The sequence below is a fragment of the Pezoporus occidentalis genome, unplaced genomic scaffold (assembly GCF_034315485.1).
Source record: "Pezoporus occidentalis ecotype Australia unplaced genomic scaffold, CSIRO_AGI_Poc_V1 ctg124, whole genome shotgun sequence".
In the NCBI taxonomy this organism is placed as follows: Eukaryota; Metazoa; Chordata; class Aves; order Psittaciformes; family Psittacidae; genus Pezoporus; species Pezoporus occidentalis.
In genome coordinates this window covers 1,101,019-1,118,137 of record NW_026913038.1, presented here as the reverse complement: position 1 = coordinate 1,118,137, position 17,119 = coordinate 1,101,019, and the positions used below count along the sequence as shown (strand labels likewise).

The 17,119-nt window shown below is 39.8% G+C and overlaps 1 protein-coding gene across 9 annotated transcripts in view; it reads left to right on the top strand.

The window, feature by feature from the left end:
* Window positions 1–17,119, top strand: part of EBF1 (EBF transcription factor 1) — a 279,371-nt gene that overhangs the window by 199,169 nt on the left and 63,083 nt on the right. For 5 of the 9 annotated variants that reach the window (XM_062607527.1, XM_062607525.1, XM_062607531.1 and 2 more), the window contains exons 9-10: window positions 8,672–8,805; window positions 16,388–16,514. In XM_062607527.1, coding sequence (XP_062463511.1) covers window positions 8,672–8,805; window positions 16,388–16,514 — 261 coding nt within the window. The remainder of the gene's footprint in view (window positions 1–8,671; window positions 8,806–16,387; window positions 16,515–17,119) is intronic. The other 4 variants (XM_062607528.1, XM_062607526.1, XM_062607532.1 and 1 more) reach the window with 1 other exon arrangement.

The window sequence follows — 17,119 nt, the reverse complement described above, 5'->3', positions numbered from 1 at the left end:
GTATGTATATATTTTTTCAATAATAATATATATTACTTATATATGTATTGTTTTGGCTGACCTAATATAGTGAAATAAACCAAATTTTTAAGTGTTTTTGCAACATTGCATTTTTCTTAAGTAATTTATTATTTGCCAAACGAACATGACAGATTTCTTTTGGAGGTCAACTTTTACCAGCTTGCCGTGAGATACTGAGGGCTCTTACTGTTTTATTAATTTTTGGAAAGCAGGAGGTGCCTCCTAAAGGAAAAAAAGCAAACAAGCCCAAACCCCCCACAACTTCTTCTGTGATGCGAAAGGGTTTAAAAGAATGAGTGAAAATGCATTTCTTGCAGTCATACACAGGTAATTAAATTGTTGGGTTTATGGAAATGTTTTAAGTAAAATACACAGCAGATTATTTTTTTGTAACACATTTCTCATTATTCTGGATTGCCTTCTTTTTCCATGCAATCATTTTTTCAGACAGTGATCAACAACTGAGAGCTTTGGAAATCATTAAGGGAAGAGAAATACAGAGGACTCCATGAAACGTAACTTTGCTAGCTGAGGCATCAGCAAGGCTAAAAGAGAAACACTGGATTAAGTATTGATTCTAAGTGGAATATTATCCCAAATAATTTGCATTTTCAATTCTCATTAATGGGAACTGAGCATCTAAAATGTTAGGCAGAAAACCACAGCCAATACCTTTAATTTCACTACTTGAACACAGAAACAAAGGCAACCTTCCCTCCCTTCCCCCAACCTGGAGGGATTGCACGGCATGTATATTTTTGGTTCAGTGATTTCACCCAGTGCAGATGTCATGAAGAACCCAGGAGGAGGTTGCCATTTTTGGAGGGGTGCTGTAATATTTAAAGCTCACAAATGATAAGTCCCAAATATCAAGATGCTGTAAAGGAGAGAGCTGGGAAGGGGGAGTGGGGCATCACATCCTCATGCCTGTGTTGCATAAAACTGCATGAGTTATCTCCTTGAGAGGGAAACCTCTGTTACCCTGTTTCCTGCACAGCAGCTGCTTATTGTCAGGAGAGAATAGGAGAGAGTGCAGGCTGTGATATGAAAAAGGAAAGCAGGAAGATCATCACTTTGCTAAGATAAACAGCAAATGCATTGTTTAGCTTAAGAGTAAAGATTTAATGCTCCAGTACAATGTGTAAAAACTCTGCCACATTCCCTTTCCCTGAAGTGTCTGTGACTAACTCTTTAAGCTGGTCTTGTGGACTTTTCCCATCTAGGCTGGTTTCAGAAACTGCAGTTGCTTTCAGTTGCTTGTGCTGGATAAGGCTCCGGCAATGCTTCCACACACTAGACTGGGAATGGTGTCATTGCAAGGGGACACAACATGTTTGGGTTCACCCTTTCAGCACACTCAAAGTAGGTGAGCAAATGATAACAATTGCTGCTTCTTGGGAATGAGAATATTATTTTAGGGAAAAAAAAACCCAAACCCTTGGATATTTGATTTATTCACTCAAACTGGCAAATTTGGGAAAAATGATAATTTTCAGTTCTGAAAAAATTCACTCTCCCCCATGACAAAAATCAGTCTTTAAAGGTGCTTAATGTGGAACAAATAATGAATGAAATAACCCTTCCTCCCTGTATAACATCTCTAAATCTGTAATTCAAGAAGGGAAGAAACAATATTTTTCTCACCCTTTAAGGAGAAACATACCTTGCCAAACTTAAAATGGTGATCAAAAAGGCCTTGAGCATACCAGCAAGTGCTGCACACCTTTGGCTCTAGAGTTCTGTGGGAAAGGAATTGAGGAGCAGTCCATTCCTGGGCACTGTCTTCTTCAGCCATAAACTCTATGTGATTTCAATAGCTATGAGGTACCTGAGGGAAGATCTACACCGGATGATATAAACATGCTGTAGAAATCCTAGGGTTAGCATTGAGTTGTTGCTACGTTTGACTCTACACTGAGCAGATATAGCAGCTCAGTGCCTGAAACTGGCATATCAACATTAGTATGCTGGTTTTGCTGCTGCCAGTTCTTGTGTCAGGTTGAATGAGCTCAGCACTGCACAGGGTGGTCTGTATGTAACCAAAGTGTATTTTTGGAATGGGAAACCCCAGTTCCATATACACTAAATAGCTCTTGGCAGCGTTGTGCACTGGCCTGCCCTGCCCAAATATCTTTAAAAATCTAGTTCCTTCTGCAACTTCTTCAGATGGGTTTTTAAGCACTTACCGAAGTGGTTTGTTGAATCACATCTTCAATAAGTCATGGTTTTGAGTGCTTAACACTGATTTGTCTTGATATTCTGGAAATTGGTAGTTTGGCGAAAGCATTTAACAGGTTGCAAGATCAGCCCCATAAGCTGTGGGTTAATCTGTGGCTCATTTATATATTTAGCCTGGAATTAGTTTTTACCCAAGAAAAAAAAAAAGAAAATTAAGTTAAATTCTAGAGATTTTCAGTACTTCTTCTAAGGTGAGACATAAATCCCCTGCTCCTCTGAGCTCCCAGTTTTAACTGCCTTTATGCAACAATCCATGCATGTCACAATGCCCTTAAAGAGAAGAAAAATTAAAGCATGTACCCCATCATTTAAACTCCTGTTGTGATGCAGCAACTGTTGTCTGAGCCTCATCTATGGAATAATGGAGGATGAAACCACACTTCATGATAAAAACTGCAGGCGAGGTCATTCTTACAGTCACCAGCACAAACTGGATATTAATCATAGAGCAAATACGTTTCAGAAGCTAAATAAGAGCAGTCCCAGAGCCCTGCTGATAGCTGTGCATCCCACTAATTCACCTCAGTGAACGTTTACCTCTAAGCTCAATTAACCCTTATGCCAAGGCCACCCATAAACTTTCTGGTAAATATGTTGTTTTTCCTCTGGCCTCTGTTTTTTGTCAGTGGAATAGATCATTTCTGTTGGAGGATAAAATGCTATCTCTGTTTATAAATGCAGGTCCCTAATTAAGAATATGAGATGTCTAGTGTGTGTTTGTGAGGGACTTGAATCAGTAGCTCATTGATTCTGTAAATTCATATGTTCGATGCTCCCGAGGGCATCTGCTATTTCTTATGTCTTCAGGTGCTATTTGAGGCAAACAGAAATGCTCAGGAGGCAGATGGATGGTGATGTGGGGGAGAGGGATTTCCTAGTGCAATTGCCTGTGCACAGAGTTAGCTGTTAAACATGTACAAGAAGCTATGAGGAGATATTTGCTGTTGCTTTATTATTATTGTTATTGTTATTAGTATTATTAGTACTGTTATTCTCCCTTCCAAGCATTGTTCAGAGGCATATTGGAAATGTGGTAATTAGGCCCTGACTGGTAGTGTAGTACTAGTGTCCTGAGCCAAAGTTCAACGCCCTGAAATGAAATTTAAACCAATTAATCTGTTAGATTTTTATCTCTTGTCCGTGTTTTCTCAGCAATTCCCTCAGCACGTGGCCTTTGATCAACTCTCATACAAAAGCTAAAATGTGTGCCTGCTGCTAGCAAGATGGGGCTGACATTAACATGGCACTCATAAAACAATCAGAGCACTGAAGCCCTCAAACAGACAGGGCATAGTAATATTTAATAAAAGCGCACACATAATCTTCAGAATTAGCATTTTGTGCCTTGCAGTACCTTTGGGAGAAGAGCTTTTATTTGTGGAGTGATCATTATTATAACAAAGAAGAGCTACCTAATAATTTCCACTTTAACTCTGCAATATGCCACGAGCATTTCTGAACCATTATGCTAAACTGTGGCGGGGTAATCATTTTATTGTCACAGTTTGAAGGAAGAAAAATCCCCTCTATATCAGTAGCTAGGGGAGTACGGAACACAGGAACACACTGGCACGCACAGCACACAAGCAAAAACTTTACCTTTTTGCTACCCATGTGCTGAAGTTTGTACCTACCATCCTTTGTATCGAGGGTGATCAGATTTTAACAACGTGTATCCTGAGAAAAGATGAAGATTTCAAAGAACATTGTTTCCCTTGAAAGTCATTAATGGTTTTGCTCATAAATCCTTAAAATTTATTGATAGAGACCTTAGCTTTGAAAGCAAAATTCCTATTGGCCTTGATAAATTTGGGGTTCTAGTGCCTCTCTCTAACATCTGTTAACTCAAACCACAGGAACAGAGCAATGAAACATGTCAGATGTTAACACTGATTTGCCTTGATATTATGCAAAGAAGGAGAACAGCTCATTACAACTCATAACCATTAGGCCATTTCAGCAGGTTGAGGATGTAGCCACATCACCTTCAGCAAGGAGCTGCAAGGTCCATGCCTGCAGTTCTAGGGGTAATATTTAGTTTTCCCTCAGTCCAATGACTGCTCTGAAAAGATGCAGCAAATGTAATGCTGTCGTGCCAATGAGCTGACCATTAGGCTACCAAACCATTTTGGTTCTGGTTGTAGTTGGCTGCCAGCAGTTCATTAACAGAAATGAAAATATTCGTATGCGTAAGAGTGTATAATTATTCTTTTTTCTTATTATAATTCTTCTCTGGACTTAAAGTCTGTTCATGTTATCAATCATGTACACTTCATTGCCTTTATTGCAACTGGTCTAGAGTCCTTCACCGCATTTTTTTGTCAGTGAAGATTCATACTTCAGCTAAAATCTCTTTTTCTACAGAAAAACTTAGATTTTACGTAACTTTTTTTCTATTTGCTTTGAAAACACCATTTTAGAAATGATGCTCTGGTGTCACAGAAGAGCATGTGCAATGAAAATATTTTCAAACAAAATATTTTGTTTTTCTTGGAAATATTAATGTTATAGTTAATTCCAGATAAAAATTCTGGAACTTTGCATTCTGCAGAAAAATGCGGTGTATTTTTGTTTCTCTTGTGACCAAAACAAAATGTAGAAAAATCAAGGTCTTCAGTGAAAAGGTTATTCTGCCTAGCTCTGTTTTTCTAGGGTTGCACAGAAGTAAACACCTTCCAGACAGCACTTTGAAACTTGCCAAATGATTAACAGAAGAAGTATGAAGAGCTGAGGGCCTGAGCTGGCCAGACATTTGTACCAGGGGCATAAATAGAGCTGAGGTCATTGCCTTGCTCTCCTCCAAGTGTTACCTGTGGTGATGCTGGCAAATGGGACCCAATTCTTCCACGCTTCTTCCTTGTGCTCCAAGGAAAGTGCCTGGGAAGGACGAGGTTTTAGTAAGACCAAAGTCCCAAACGACACTGGCAGTTGCAAACATGTCATTATATAAACATGCTTTTGTGCCTTCAAAAACAGGTAGCAGTCTGGATGCCTCCCTCAGTACGTCTCTTTGGGCTTCCTTGGGATGCAGCCTTCAGTGTAGCCTCCCTTGTGGGGCAGCACTGCCCTGCAGCCCTTCCAGTCTTTACAGACACTTGCATTTTAAACTAAGTTGTGTGGGGAAAGCTGGGAAGTCCACTGGTCTTTGTGACTGTTTACAAGGGAAAATAATGCCCTGAAATCTTTTTGGAATGCACAGCACTTATGCTGCTTCTCAGTGCCTGCAAAGGATACCAACCTGCACTGCTTATTAAGCCACCAAGTCCTGGCTTTTTGGCCTCAGGTATGTCAGGAGTTTTGGTGAGGCACTGATTCAGCACAATAGCTACATATTTAATTAACAAAATTAATTTATTAAATTAATTCCTTGGTAAAATTAATGTATAACATTACACATGTGGGTGGTTACATTGATTTTGTGGGCAAGAGTGTCCCAGTGAACAGCCACAGTTCAGAAGGACCTGACTTCAGGTCAGAAGGACCTGAGTTTCTGCTCAAAGTCCCCCTGGCTGCCATGGGACTTGGCATTATTTGATACTGAGCACACACATGTATAGAACACGTGAAGCAGCACAGACAGCGCAGCACCTTGCGCCCCTGAGTGCAATGTAGGTGCTGCAAAGAACATCATAATAGGAGATAATAGCTTACTCTTTACTGGGGACCTGTAACTGCAGAACAGTATCTTGCATTCATTGTTGAAGTTAATTGAATTTATAATTTTGAATCATAGAATCACTTAGGTTGGAAGAGACCTTTAAGATCAAGTCCAACCATTAACCCAGCACTGCCAAACCTACCAATAAACCATGTCCCTGAGTGCCACATCTACATGTCTTTTAAATATCTCCAGGGATGGTGACTCAACCACTTCCCTGGGCAGCCTGTTCCAATGCTTGACAACCCTTTCGGTGAAACCTGCATATGTTTTCTGTTAATGGCTTATAGTCTCAAACAGTTTTTATTCACTGGTATTTGGGAAAAAAAAAAAGTTGCTTGTAGTCTTTGAGAAAAGTAGCTCGTTCTCTGACACATGGGAAACTGATTATCTTCAGGTTTTATTGTGGGGGGTGTGTGTCCACAATCAACTGGAAATACTGGAAAGGGTGTAATTTGGAAGTGATTTTAATTTTTATTTGTGAAAAAGCTTGATTCTGTGAAATGGCTGGATGGCATTTTGAAAAGCTGCTTTCACTGTAAATCCCTTGCTATGGGCTCGCCTGAAAGGAAAGCATTTGGTTTTGGACTTTGCAATGGTTTTTATGCACAGTTTTATACAAGTAACTTGAATCCAAACTAAACATATTGAAGTTACTTCTGTGTGTGCGCTACATTTTCATGATGGTAATGTTAGGATGTTTCTTTTGTTAGCTCATGTAGAAGTTAATGCCTGTGCTCTGCCAAGTTTGGAGTAGGGTAATGATTTTTTTTCTGCCTATGTGTGTTTGTGTTTTTCACTGGAGCTGGCATCCCCATCAGCTTAAGTAGTGGAAAAGTTTGTGCCTGACACTTGCAACCTTCAGTAGGTAGGGACAGGGTGTGTTTGCTCCTCATGCATGCCTTCCATCACTGGTAGTGAGAGTCTGTAGCAGTGCCTACAGAAACACTCACTGCTAAGGATGAATCAACAGCTCCCTTTCCAGCTCCCTCCTGCTTCCCAGCTCCACACCCACCCTGCCCAGAGGCTGGGAGGAAGGAGCTTCTCACCAGCCTCACCACTCTTGCAATTGGTTCCAACCCACCATAAGGTCACAAAATACTCACAGGGTCTCTTTAGCACTTTATGTCTGGAGCATTTTAAAGGCTTCTGTGAGTGAATTATTTTACTGTTAAAAGTAAATTAATTTACAATTAGAAGAATATAGGGCAGGGATACCATTAAGTAATTCACAGGTGCAAGGGTGTTGTCCTGGATGGTGTTAATGTAGGTGGCTTTCACACCCCTCTCCTCCTGGTAAATCCTTACCTGATGAAGTGTTCTCCCTTGAGTACATCATCAAACACTCGAAGTTACAAACCAAAGTAACAGCTCAACCAGCCTTTCAACCAAGTGGCAATTCACAGTTCACAGCCCATGCCAGCAACCCCAAAGAAAGAGGTATATATGCAGGTACACATATGCAGTTAATGAACTCCTGCTGATTGACATTGCAGAATCAGTGTGGGCAATGTCAGCCCTTCTTGTGTTTTCAGTGGAGGCAGCCTCTTCTCTCGGTTCATACCAAAAAAAATCTTTCTTTCCAGCACTGAGATTTACTGGGAGAGTTTTGCCCTTCCTGAAAGAATCTTTTTTCATGGCCAATGAAATTGTTGAAGTACCTGCTTTACTTAAAATGTTATCTAATGGCAGTGGTGTCATATTTATACCTCATACTGTATTAGCACAGAGAACTTGGTGGCACTTGGGATGGAGTTGCGTCTTTACATTGATCTGTATGACTACCCTGAAACTCTACAGCTGAGAGTATGAAGGGATTTTTGTCTTGGTCAGTTTATAGTAATGTTATTCCCATTGCTTCACCACAGTTAAATTCTGATGTACCCCAGTACTGCAGAGGAGGACAATCAATATGTGGATGTTTTTGTTGCCCTATCCCATCAATATGTGAAGTCAAGCGTGCTTCTGCTTAGATAGTCTTATACCAGAAGATCTTACACCAAGATTTGAGCTTACGACTTGAAACAGGTCTTGAGTTTTCAGCATCCCCTTGGGAAGAATTTAGTACATGTAGTACCAAGAAAGTGACTAGTAAAAGTGGGTACAGACTCTGTGATCATGGCACCTGCTTCTTAACTGTCTGGTTGATGCAACATAATTGGAATCACTCAATGGCAAGGTTGTGGGATTTGGTTTGGGTTTGTCGTAGCCAAAGCATTAAGCAGAGCAGGGTGGTTTAGTAGTAAAACAACCTGGATCTGATTGCAGAACAGTTAAAGAATTCCTGACGGTTACACACTTTTTTATTTAGTCAATATTTTCCATAATATTTATGGGATTTGAATGATGAATTTAGGTTATGATGGATAACAAAGCAAGCTCACTGAAGACTGATTTAACTCAGGAATTGCACTTTTCATGCAGAATAAAAATAGGGATTTGTCCTGATTTCCAGTTGGTTTCTGCCCATCATGCTGTGATTTTTTTATTTTTTTTTGTAAATCTGGGCTTTAAAAAAGTTAATTTTTTCAATGCAGATAACAAAACCAAACAGAAATTAATTGAGAGAAAATACTTCCAAAGATAGAGTTTGAGGTCATGCATGTGTACTAGAAAGAACGTGATTGCTGAAATCTTTGTGTTAGTAAGGGGGGGGAATGAAAGCTCCTTTTATTTTATTTTTTCTCTAGCCTTCTGTCATTAAAATCTGGTTCTAACAGCAGAATACTTCTCTTTTTCATGTGTGTTGAAAAGCAGCTACACCATGTATCAAAGCCATCAGTCCAAGTGAAGGATGGACTACAGGAGGTGCCACTGTCATCATCATAGGAGACAATTTCTTTGATGGGTTACAGGTCATATTCGGCACCATGCTGGTTTGGAGTGAGGTAGGTGTTGTCTGAACGGTAATGTCTAATAGCTTTGTCTAGCTTACAGCTAGCCTGTCCTTTTTTTATGCCACATGCTAAATCAGCAGCAAATGTTGAGATGTGAATCCTTTCCTCATTCAGTTTTATGAAAATAATTAGTCAAATTTACCTGTGGCAGAAATCCATTATAAGCCAGGGGATTTGCATCTCCTCTCGCTGCCCCTGAATTTAGTTCAGTGTCTTTTATTCCAAGAAACGGGAAGGATAAATGCCTGTGTGAATAATTCTGCATTTAGCACAATAGCTAAGGGCCCACAGGAAACAAACGTTTAGGTGATCCTGCTTTCCAGGGAAACTGGCTGCTTGTAGCTGCACCTCAGTGAGGTGGAGATTGCAGAAATTCAGTGCTTATAAATAGCATATCCTTAAAGTGCAGGTGCTTGGTGTAAGCATCATTTTCATAATAGCAACCGAATACACAGTGTTGTATCCACAGTGGAAAGTACAGGTTCATCGTACCTCGTGGGGTCCTCTAGTTTCACAGTGTCCCCTTTTTTGATTCTTAGCCATTTTTTGCGGTACCTCTTCCTCCCAGTTTCTTAAATCCTTTCTTCTCCAGACACATAAATAAATGTGGAGTCTGATATTCCCCAAAAGCCTGTAGAAAGCAGCATCTGAACAGCCACTTCCAGTGTTCAGGGCCATAGAAGTCAGGGCAGAGTTCCCACTGGCTTCACTGGCACAGGAAGGCAGCTCCAGGGAAAGGTTCATGTTTTACATTTATGGCTTTCCAAAAGTATTTTTGAGGTTTTATAACAAATTGTTATTTTCATTATTTCAATACTCAAACACACTAACAGACAAAATAGTATCTCTGAAGTAGCTGTACAATGCTTACCTTACATGAGGATCATCTGATGCTTTATATTATATCCTGTAAATATTAAATCAACAATCTATATTAATTCATATCCAGCACATTCCCCCTACTGATTCCATTGCACATATGGCAGCATTTTTTCCATATGAAGAGTATTCTCTTAACATCCTTCGTGGGCTTCACTGTTCTCTCTTTCTCCCCCCTCCCTCTCTTTCTCCCTCTCCCTTTCTCATCCTTCCACTTGAGAACAAGTGTGGATGAAAGGGCATTCCGGAAAAGGAGATATATTAAATGAGCCCTATTCTGAAGCCCTTATGTGATCATGAAAGTGCCCCCTGGGTCCAGTGTAAGCATTTTGTGTGTTAGGATTAAAGCCATTATGGCTACAGACATTTAACAGGGAAAAGTGAAGAGGCTGGGAGGAAAATGCTCTGATTTTGATACTGCAGACTTGGATCTTTCATTATAAATTTTTATTCTATTTATCAGTGGAGGCCATTAATTGGCAATTTCTAATCTCAGGAGAGTGAGTGGTGGTCAAAATGTTGCTGGTGGTTGCAAGGCCTTGTCATAAAATGAATAGTGTTAGAGGGGGTCCAACCCAAAGCCAGTCTGTTTGTTGTGAATGCTGTAACGTTCACAGTTGCAAGTCGGCTTTGGGTGAGAGCTGTTTCACTATCTTTCACTTACAGAATTGCTTCTCAGTTTCATAACCTATGAGAGAAATAGAAAATCCTATGGGGGGAAAAAAAAATCTTTCGAAAAGAAGCAGACAAACGTGCAAAAATGCATGAGCTGTCTGAGTGATCCCTAAATAATAGTGATCTATAAATAATTCAGATTGCACATACTAGCCACCTATGAAGTACAAAATGAGTTCTTTCATTTGCCTTTCCACTTCTAAAAATGTTTGGTGCATTTTCAGTCCCCAGGAAGAATATTTCTGTTTTCCTTTAGTAGGGTGTAGACTTGAACTGCTGATCTGAATTTCAGTACCATTTCAAACCTGAGGCAGCTTCATCTTGAGTAGCCAGTCAGGCCCAGTTTTGAGTGAACCTGGCCAGGTTATTTTGTCATTGAATTCAAGAAGAATTCTCAAGTTCATCCTGTTGTTTCATGGATCCAAACGCAACATGATTTTAACTAAGCTGCAGGAAAGCTAAAGAAAAAGAGTGAATCTTGCAGTGTTTCCACATGGATTTTTCTAGCTTCACTTTCAGTTATAATTGCAGGTGGTTTGGGGGATGAAGTCTAATATTTAAATTAAGCATCATTTTGCCAGAGGCTTTGCATGGGACCTTGGGCAAATCACATAATCTGCTTAAAGTTCAATTCCCTTTCTCTGACATAGTAATAAGATTAGTCACCTTCTTTGGAAAGGTGCTGTGAAGATAATTATCATAAAGTTTTTATATTACTCAGACTTTGTTGCAGTGAAATCCATGTAAATACCCAAGATGCATGGATACTTAAAAATATAAATCCTACCATGGTTCAGAAGCAAAGTTTAAAGCCAAAAAAATATTCATTTTAAGGGTGAGTTTGTTGCTGTCAAGCAGCGAATGTTATAAATAATTTGAAATGTAAATAATATATTTTTAATTTATTTTACATGTATTCAAGTTTTGTAATTGAAATATTTATATGCTTGAAATGGAGTTGACTGTGTTAAAAAAAGGAGGTTTAAAATGGTTTCTGAAACACATATTTATTATTCAAATATATATTTTAGCTGTAAACACTCTAACATAATTGCAACCTTTCTCAGCCAGGGAGAACTAAATAAAAACTTAATTTGTCACATTAATTTTGTGAAGAAATGCAGATACCCTAAGCCAGTAAGTTCAATTAATCCTTAACTCCCATATTACTTTATAAAAATGACTTTGAGAGCCCTCAATATTTTTAGAGTACAGGAAAATGGGCCATCTAATGCCTTTTTTCCAAGGGACTTTCATAACTGACCAACAAATGGCATTGGTATATCGTGTGCGCATGCTCAATCTGGACAGGCCACTCCCAGCAAATAGTCTGTTTGCCAGATAGGCTCTGCCTGTCTGTTTGTCCAGTCCACAGACACAGAGAGTTGTTATTTGCAGGTTTTTACCTAGTGTTCTGCGTCTGTGCATTGTTGCTAATGGTCCAAATTGGAGATGAAGATAAAAATCCCCTGTTGTTTGTCTCACTTATTGGGGGGCTGAAACTCCAAGAGTCAAGTTTCAGGGCAAATACATGATTGTGAAGACAAAATTAGTTTCTTATAAATATTCCATGATATTTGCTTAAAATGAACTATTTCTTCAAACATTTTCCTGCCAAGAACATTCCTCCAGCTGTACAGAGTCAGCTGGAAACAACTTCTTTTTCTTTTATACTAAGAAAAGATGAAGCACTGAAACATCATTTTTTTACCTTTGTACAGCACAAAACCAGAAGATGATTTTTTTGGTTGGTGGGGTTTTGTTGGTTTTGGGGGTTATTTTGTTTATTTTATGCTGCTGAATCAAATTCTGTAACACAGTTTTTTATTTTGCTTTTTATGTTTGTTATTGATTTTGGAAGTCTCTGTTTTTGCATTCTTATTTTGGAGGTCTGACTCATTTTTAAAAAACCCAAGGCTTATTAAGCAGCATCCAGATCCCCAGAATTGAGGCATGTGAAGTCATTGGTCATGTTTTAAAATACAGGTACTGTATGGGTCCTGTTCTCACTGAAAACTGTCATTGCCTTCAGTTGGTGGGTTTCTTCATTTCTTCATTCCTGTCCTAGGTCCTCTTCACACAGAGTCCAAGTTAAATTTATGACTGTCACCGTTTCCCTAACCACAAACCAGAGCTCAAGCAAGCAAAAATAAACTAGTGACTCAGATTAATGACATCTCCTTATAAAATGTCACTTTTAAAAAAGGAAAGTAACCTGGCACTCTGAGGAGTGTGAAATGATGCTGTATCATACAAGAATGTCTAGAATATATTAGCAAACCACAGGAAGAGGCTTGTTTTACGCACTCAAATGTGTTTTGGATTTTGAAGGACGTGCACCTCCCTCCATTGTGAAGATCTCTAACTCAGGTTTTAATGCAATTCACAGCATGCCCCAACTGTCCTGTAAGAGTTTATATCAAACAGCTAATGCAATCGCCAAGTATCAGACCAATTTGCTTGAAAATCCCTGGGAGAAAGGGTCCAGTTACTAGTTCTATGTCCAGCTCCAGATCTTAATTTGCCAAAAGTTGGAATGGAAGAGGAAGTTGCATCTGGGATTTTTTGGCCAGTGGGTTTGTGTCCAAATCACAGGTTAATGCCTTGCTCAAGATTTACATTTTTAAAATGCAGTCAGAAATGTGTGTCAGCTCCTATTTATAAGTTCTTAGTTCTTGGCATGTCATTGCTACAATTGTTTTGATTGCTGTTAATGCACCAAAAGTTCCCACCTGAGGTCAGAACATCTTGGGTTGGTAGTGGCAATGACAGCTGTCTATAAAAGCAACAGGGTGAACATGTCATGATGCTTCCCCACAACTATCAGTCTCCAATTGTTTGGGTCTCAGAGCCTTCCAGGAATGTTGTCTTTACTTTTAATATTCCTTGATGCTAATACCTCACCTCTTCCAGTTGATTTACATGCAAATATGGGACAGACTGCCTTGAATAAGGTACAGGCTATGTCAACGTGAGAAGAGAAAACATGGTGGAGTAGATCCCCAAGGTCAGGCTGCAGGTTGACAATGTAGCCAGGGAATATCCCATAATCCTGGAGTTATCAAAGTTGGGGGCAGATTTGACATAGGTGGGCATGGAGTACCCGGACTTGTGTAGTATCCATTGGGTCATTCAAATTGCAAAACAGGGAGAGCTGGTCCTGCTCCACAGCACAGATCCTGGCAGCACTGGGGAATCAGATTTCAAGACCAAAGGTGGGCTTCTGAAGGCAGGTTTTGATGTGCAAGAGGACATTTTCTGTTAAAGACGATTTCTTGATGTGACAGCAATATAGGGGACTACTGCTATGTAACTGAGCTAGCCAGTTCCTTTTTGTGTGCATGAGAACTGAAGGCTGACCCAGAGGTTCTTCTAGCTCAGCACTCTATCACCGACAGTGGCCAGTGCCGGATGCTAAGGAGAAAAAGCAAAAGTAAAAGGCATGTGTATTCTTCTGGTATGTCTCCCAAGTTTTAGTTCTAGAAAAGAGAGGGGTAAAATACATCCTGAGCATCCTCAACCATAGGACTTCAGACATAATGTTCATCTTTTGGGAATGTGTGGGCGACATTATTGTATATTTGTGGTTTTAAACGCAGTTAAACTTATTTACTTCAGCGCACAAAGGAAAACCAAACAGTTTGTGGAGAACAAACCAGGAAACTTGCTTAACTCTCCCCAGCTCTCTGTAACAATGGACCATAAATAGGTCAGACATTTCTTGGGAACCAGGGAAGATGAGTATTGGAAAATGCCACAAATTATGTTTAAAGAACATTAAAGTGGTGACAGACCAGTAAATGCTGGGAAATTCAAAGATACAACCAGAAGCTGCCTGTGTAGCTCACGCTAGAATGGGGGTGAGGGGAACAAGGCACATTCTGATGTAGTAAGACTAACATGTTAACCTTTGCTATTGAAATCCTTGGCTGTTTTTACAAATACTTTCCCTCTAGAAATGTCATGAAACTTTTCCCATCTTGCTAGTTCACCCAGTTAACTAGAACCACTTATGGAGGGGATTTATCTCAGCTATGTTTGGCTGCCTGCAGTTAAGCATCTAGTCTGAACTTGTCATCTGGGGTCATTGGAGAAAGCTAGATGCTTCTAGCGAGCAGCTCATCCCAACATGAGAGGTGTCTAAAGCACTGGAAATAAATTGCTATTTGGCAGTGCTTTCTGCCTCCTTACTATTGAGGGCATATAGAGAGTTTGCCATGACTTTTAAGCTCAGTCAACCCAACTGTAAGATAATTCAATTAAAGTAAAAGCAATTGTGGACGTTTGGTTGTTGGTATTTTGGTTATTTTTTTTAATTTTGTTTTGCTTTTTACCCAGTTGATCGAGTGAGTAATTCAGAAAAAAAAGACAGGTTTCTTTTAAAAATAAGTAAGTTTCTAAATCACATGATTTCAAAGCAGTGCCTCAAAACATGTTCTTTGGAGCTCACAAACGAGGAGGCATCAATTCCTACATGATCATTTCTGAAATGCCATATGACTTATGACTTCTGTGGATCTGAATAACTTTTGGAGCATTTGATGGTGACAGTTTTGGTTTTAATCTTCAACTTGGTGCAATTTTAATTTTCTTATTTTATGTATGGAGAACTTCCTACTGTGTATGACATTTCCCTCAGTAACACAGATGGCTCTCAGACAGCTACTACTCTCCTGTGCTTTTTTAGTCCTATGCCCTAAACTGAGAACTGGTTAAAAATCTGAAATTTTGGTAAGAATTTGCTATGATTTTGACATAATTGGTTCCTAGTAAAAATAAAAATAAAGTTAGCTATTTATTAAGGGGAAAAAAAGGCATATTGAAATGATTCAAACAACAGCACAGGGCAGTTTACTGTCTGCACAGGGTGCCCATGGCTTTGCTCACTGTCAAGGCTGGTTATGGTCTTGGTCTTGTTTGCCTCTCTGGAAATGTGTTAGTGTGCCACAGTCAGTTGGAGAACGCTCCTCCGTGTGCCAGAGCTGTATCCTTATTGCTGGACACTATCATGGCAGCTTTTCTCCATACCCCTCTTCCCTATTCTTGTCTGAGGCAGCATAATGAGTGAGGACTTTTCAGTGATGGGGAGTACAATGCTGTAGTTTCTGAGTGCAGCAGAGGTTTGAGCTAACCTGCCATGAATTAAAAAAACTCCTAGATGGTTCTTATATCAATTTCAGGGACTATGTTTTAAATCCAGTCCAGAATCCTGACAGAGCAAAAATGGTCTAGAGCCTGGAAAGTGCAGCACTGTCCCACCCCAACCTTATATGTTAAGATGATCAGGATTTCCAGCCCTAATACTAAGAAAGTTAAGTTTGTCTACTTCTTAATATGTAAATTCACATCAGATGTGTGTCAGTCATTGCAACGAAGGCAGACTGGAAGTGTTGGTTAGATGATTATATTTGATATATCTCTCGAGTGCTCTGATCATTTGTAAGGAAAGATCCACCATCCTTCAGAAGCCAGATTTGCATTTCTGCAGTAATCCGTTATACCTCCAGAAAATGAATAGAAAACTCAGCAGCATGTGGTGCTTTTCAAGGGTATGGATGCCAGCTGGGGACCAGTGCATTTAAAAGCCCTGGGCTTGGGCTGCACAGTGAATCTCAGCCTGGGCTTGAGCTGTGCCATGTTCACACACCTGTGTATCATCAATTGGATTTGTTGGACACTGCTATGACCCCATTGTTCACCTGAGTAAACATAGGCATCCTGCTGCTGTGAACTAAAATTATTGCATTAAACCAGGGCTAATGCTTGTACTAGGAAGCAAGTGCCTGCCATGTATGAAAACAGAAATAATGTTGTTATGGCTGAGGAGCAGAACGCTTGTAAATATTGTAGTAACTGGCTTTTGTGTGGGTTACATCCAGATTGTATTCAAACATTGACAGGTTAATTACATGTTTCAAAGATTGTTTACTGTGATCTGAGAGGAAAGTGTTATTAAAGAAGTGTTCAGCATCTAACAGTGCTTTTTTCCCTTTCTACTCCCTTCTCTGTTTTCCTCCAGCTGATTACTCCTCATGCTATTCGTGTACAGACGCCTCCCCGACATATCCCAGGGGTTGTAGAAGTCACATTGTCCTACAAGTCTAAGCAGTTTTGCAAGGGAACGCCTGGAAGATTCATTTACACAGGTAAGGATGCTTTAGTACTAGATATAATGTGGAGAAATAGGGCAGGCAATATATCATGCTTCCTCCGGTTTCTGTTTTTGTCATTAAAAACTGGTACTGTATTTTATTATTTTGGCTGAGCATGTCATGGGAGATACCAATTTAAGGTTGGATTTCAGAAATGGATGACCATAGAGATGAATCTGAAAATATACCAGTGTGGGATTTTTGTTTGCTTGTTTGTCCTCGCAGTGGGACATCTCTTTACCCAGGCAGGGGGAGGAAAGAGAGAAACAGATACTCCACTACTCAAACAAACAGAGGAAGAGTACAAGCATAAAGAGCCAGACATACTAGCACAATCACAAACCTGCCTTCCAAGAAGCATTCTGCTAAATATCTCCATCTCATGTTGTCTGGCAAGTGTTGCAAGTGTTCAAAGCAGCAGCCTGTTTACCTGCCCATCTCACCACTACATACTTGTCTCTGACTTCCAGGGATGCTAAATAGCTTTCACCCCAGCTGATGCTGCATAGTGACTTGCAGCATATTTTGGGGTTGCATCTGACACTGAGATGATGAAGTCCAGTGGTTTGGTCTGAAGAATTATTGAAAAAAGCCACATG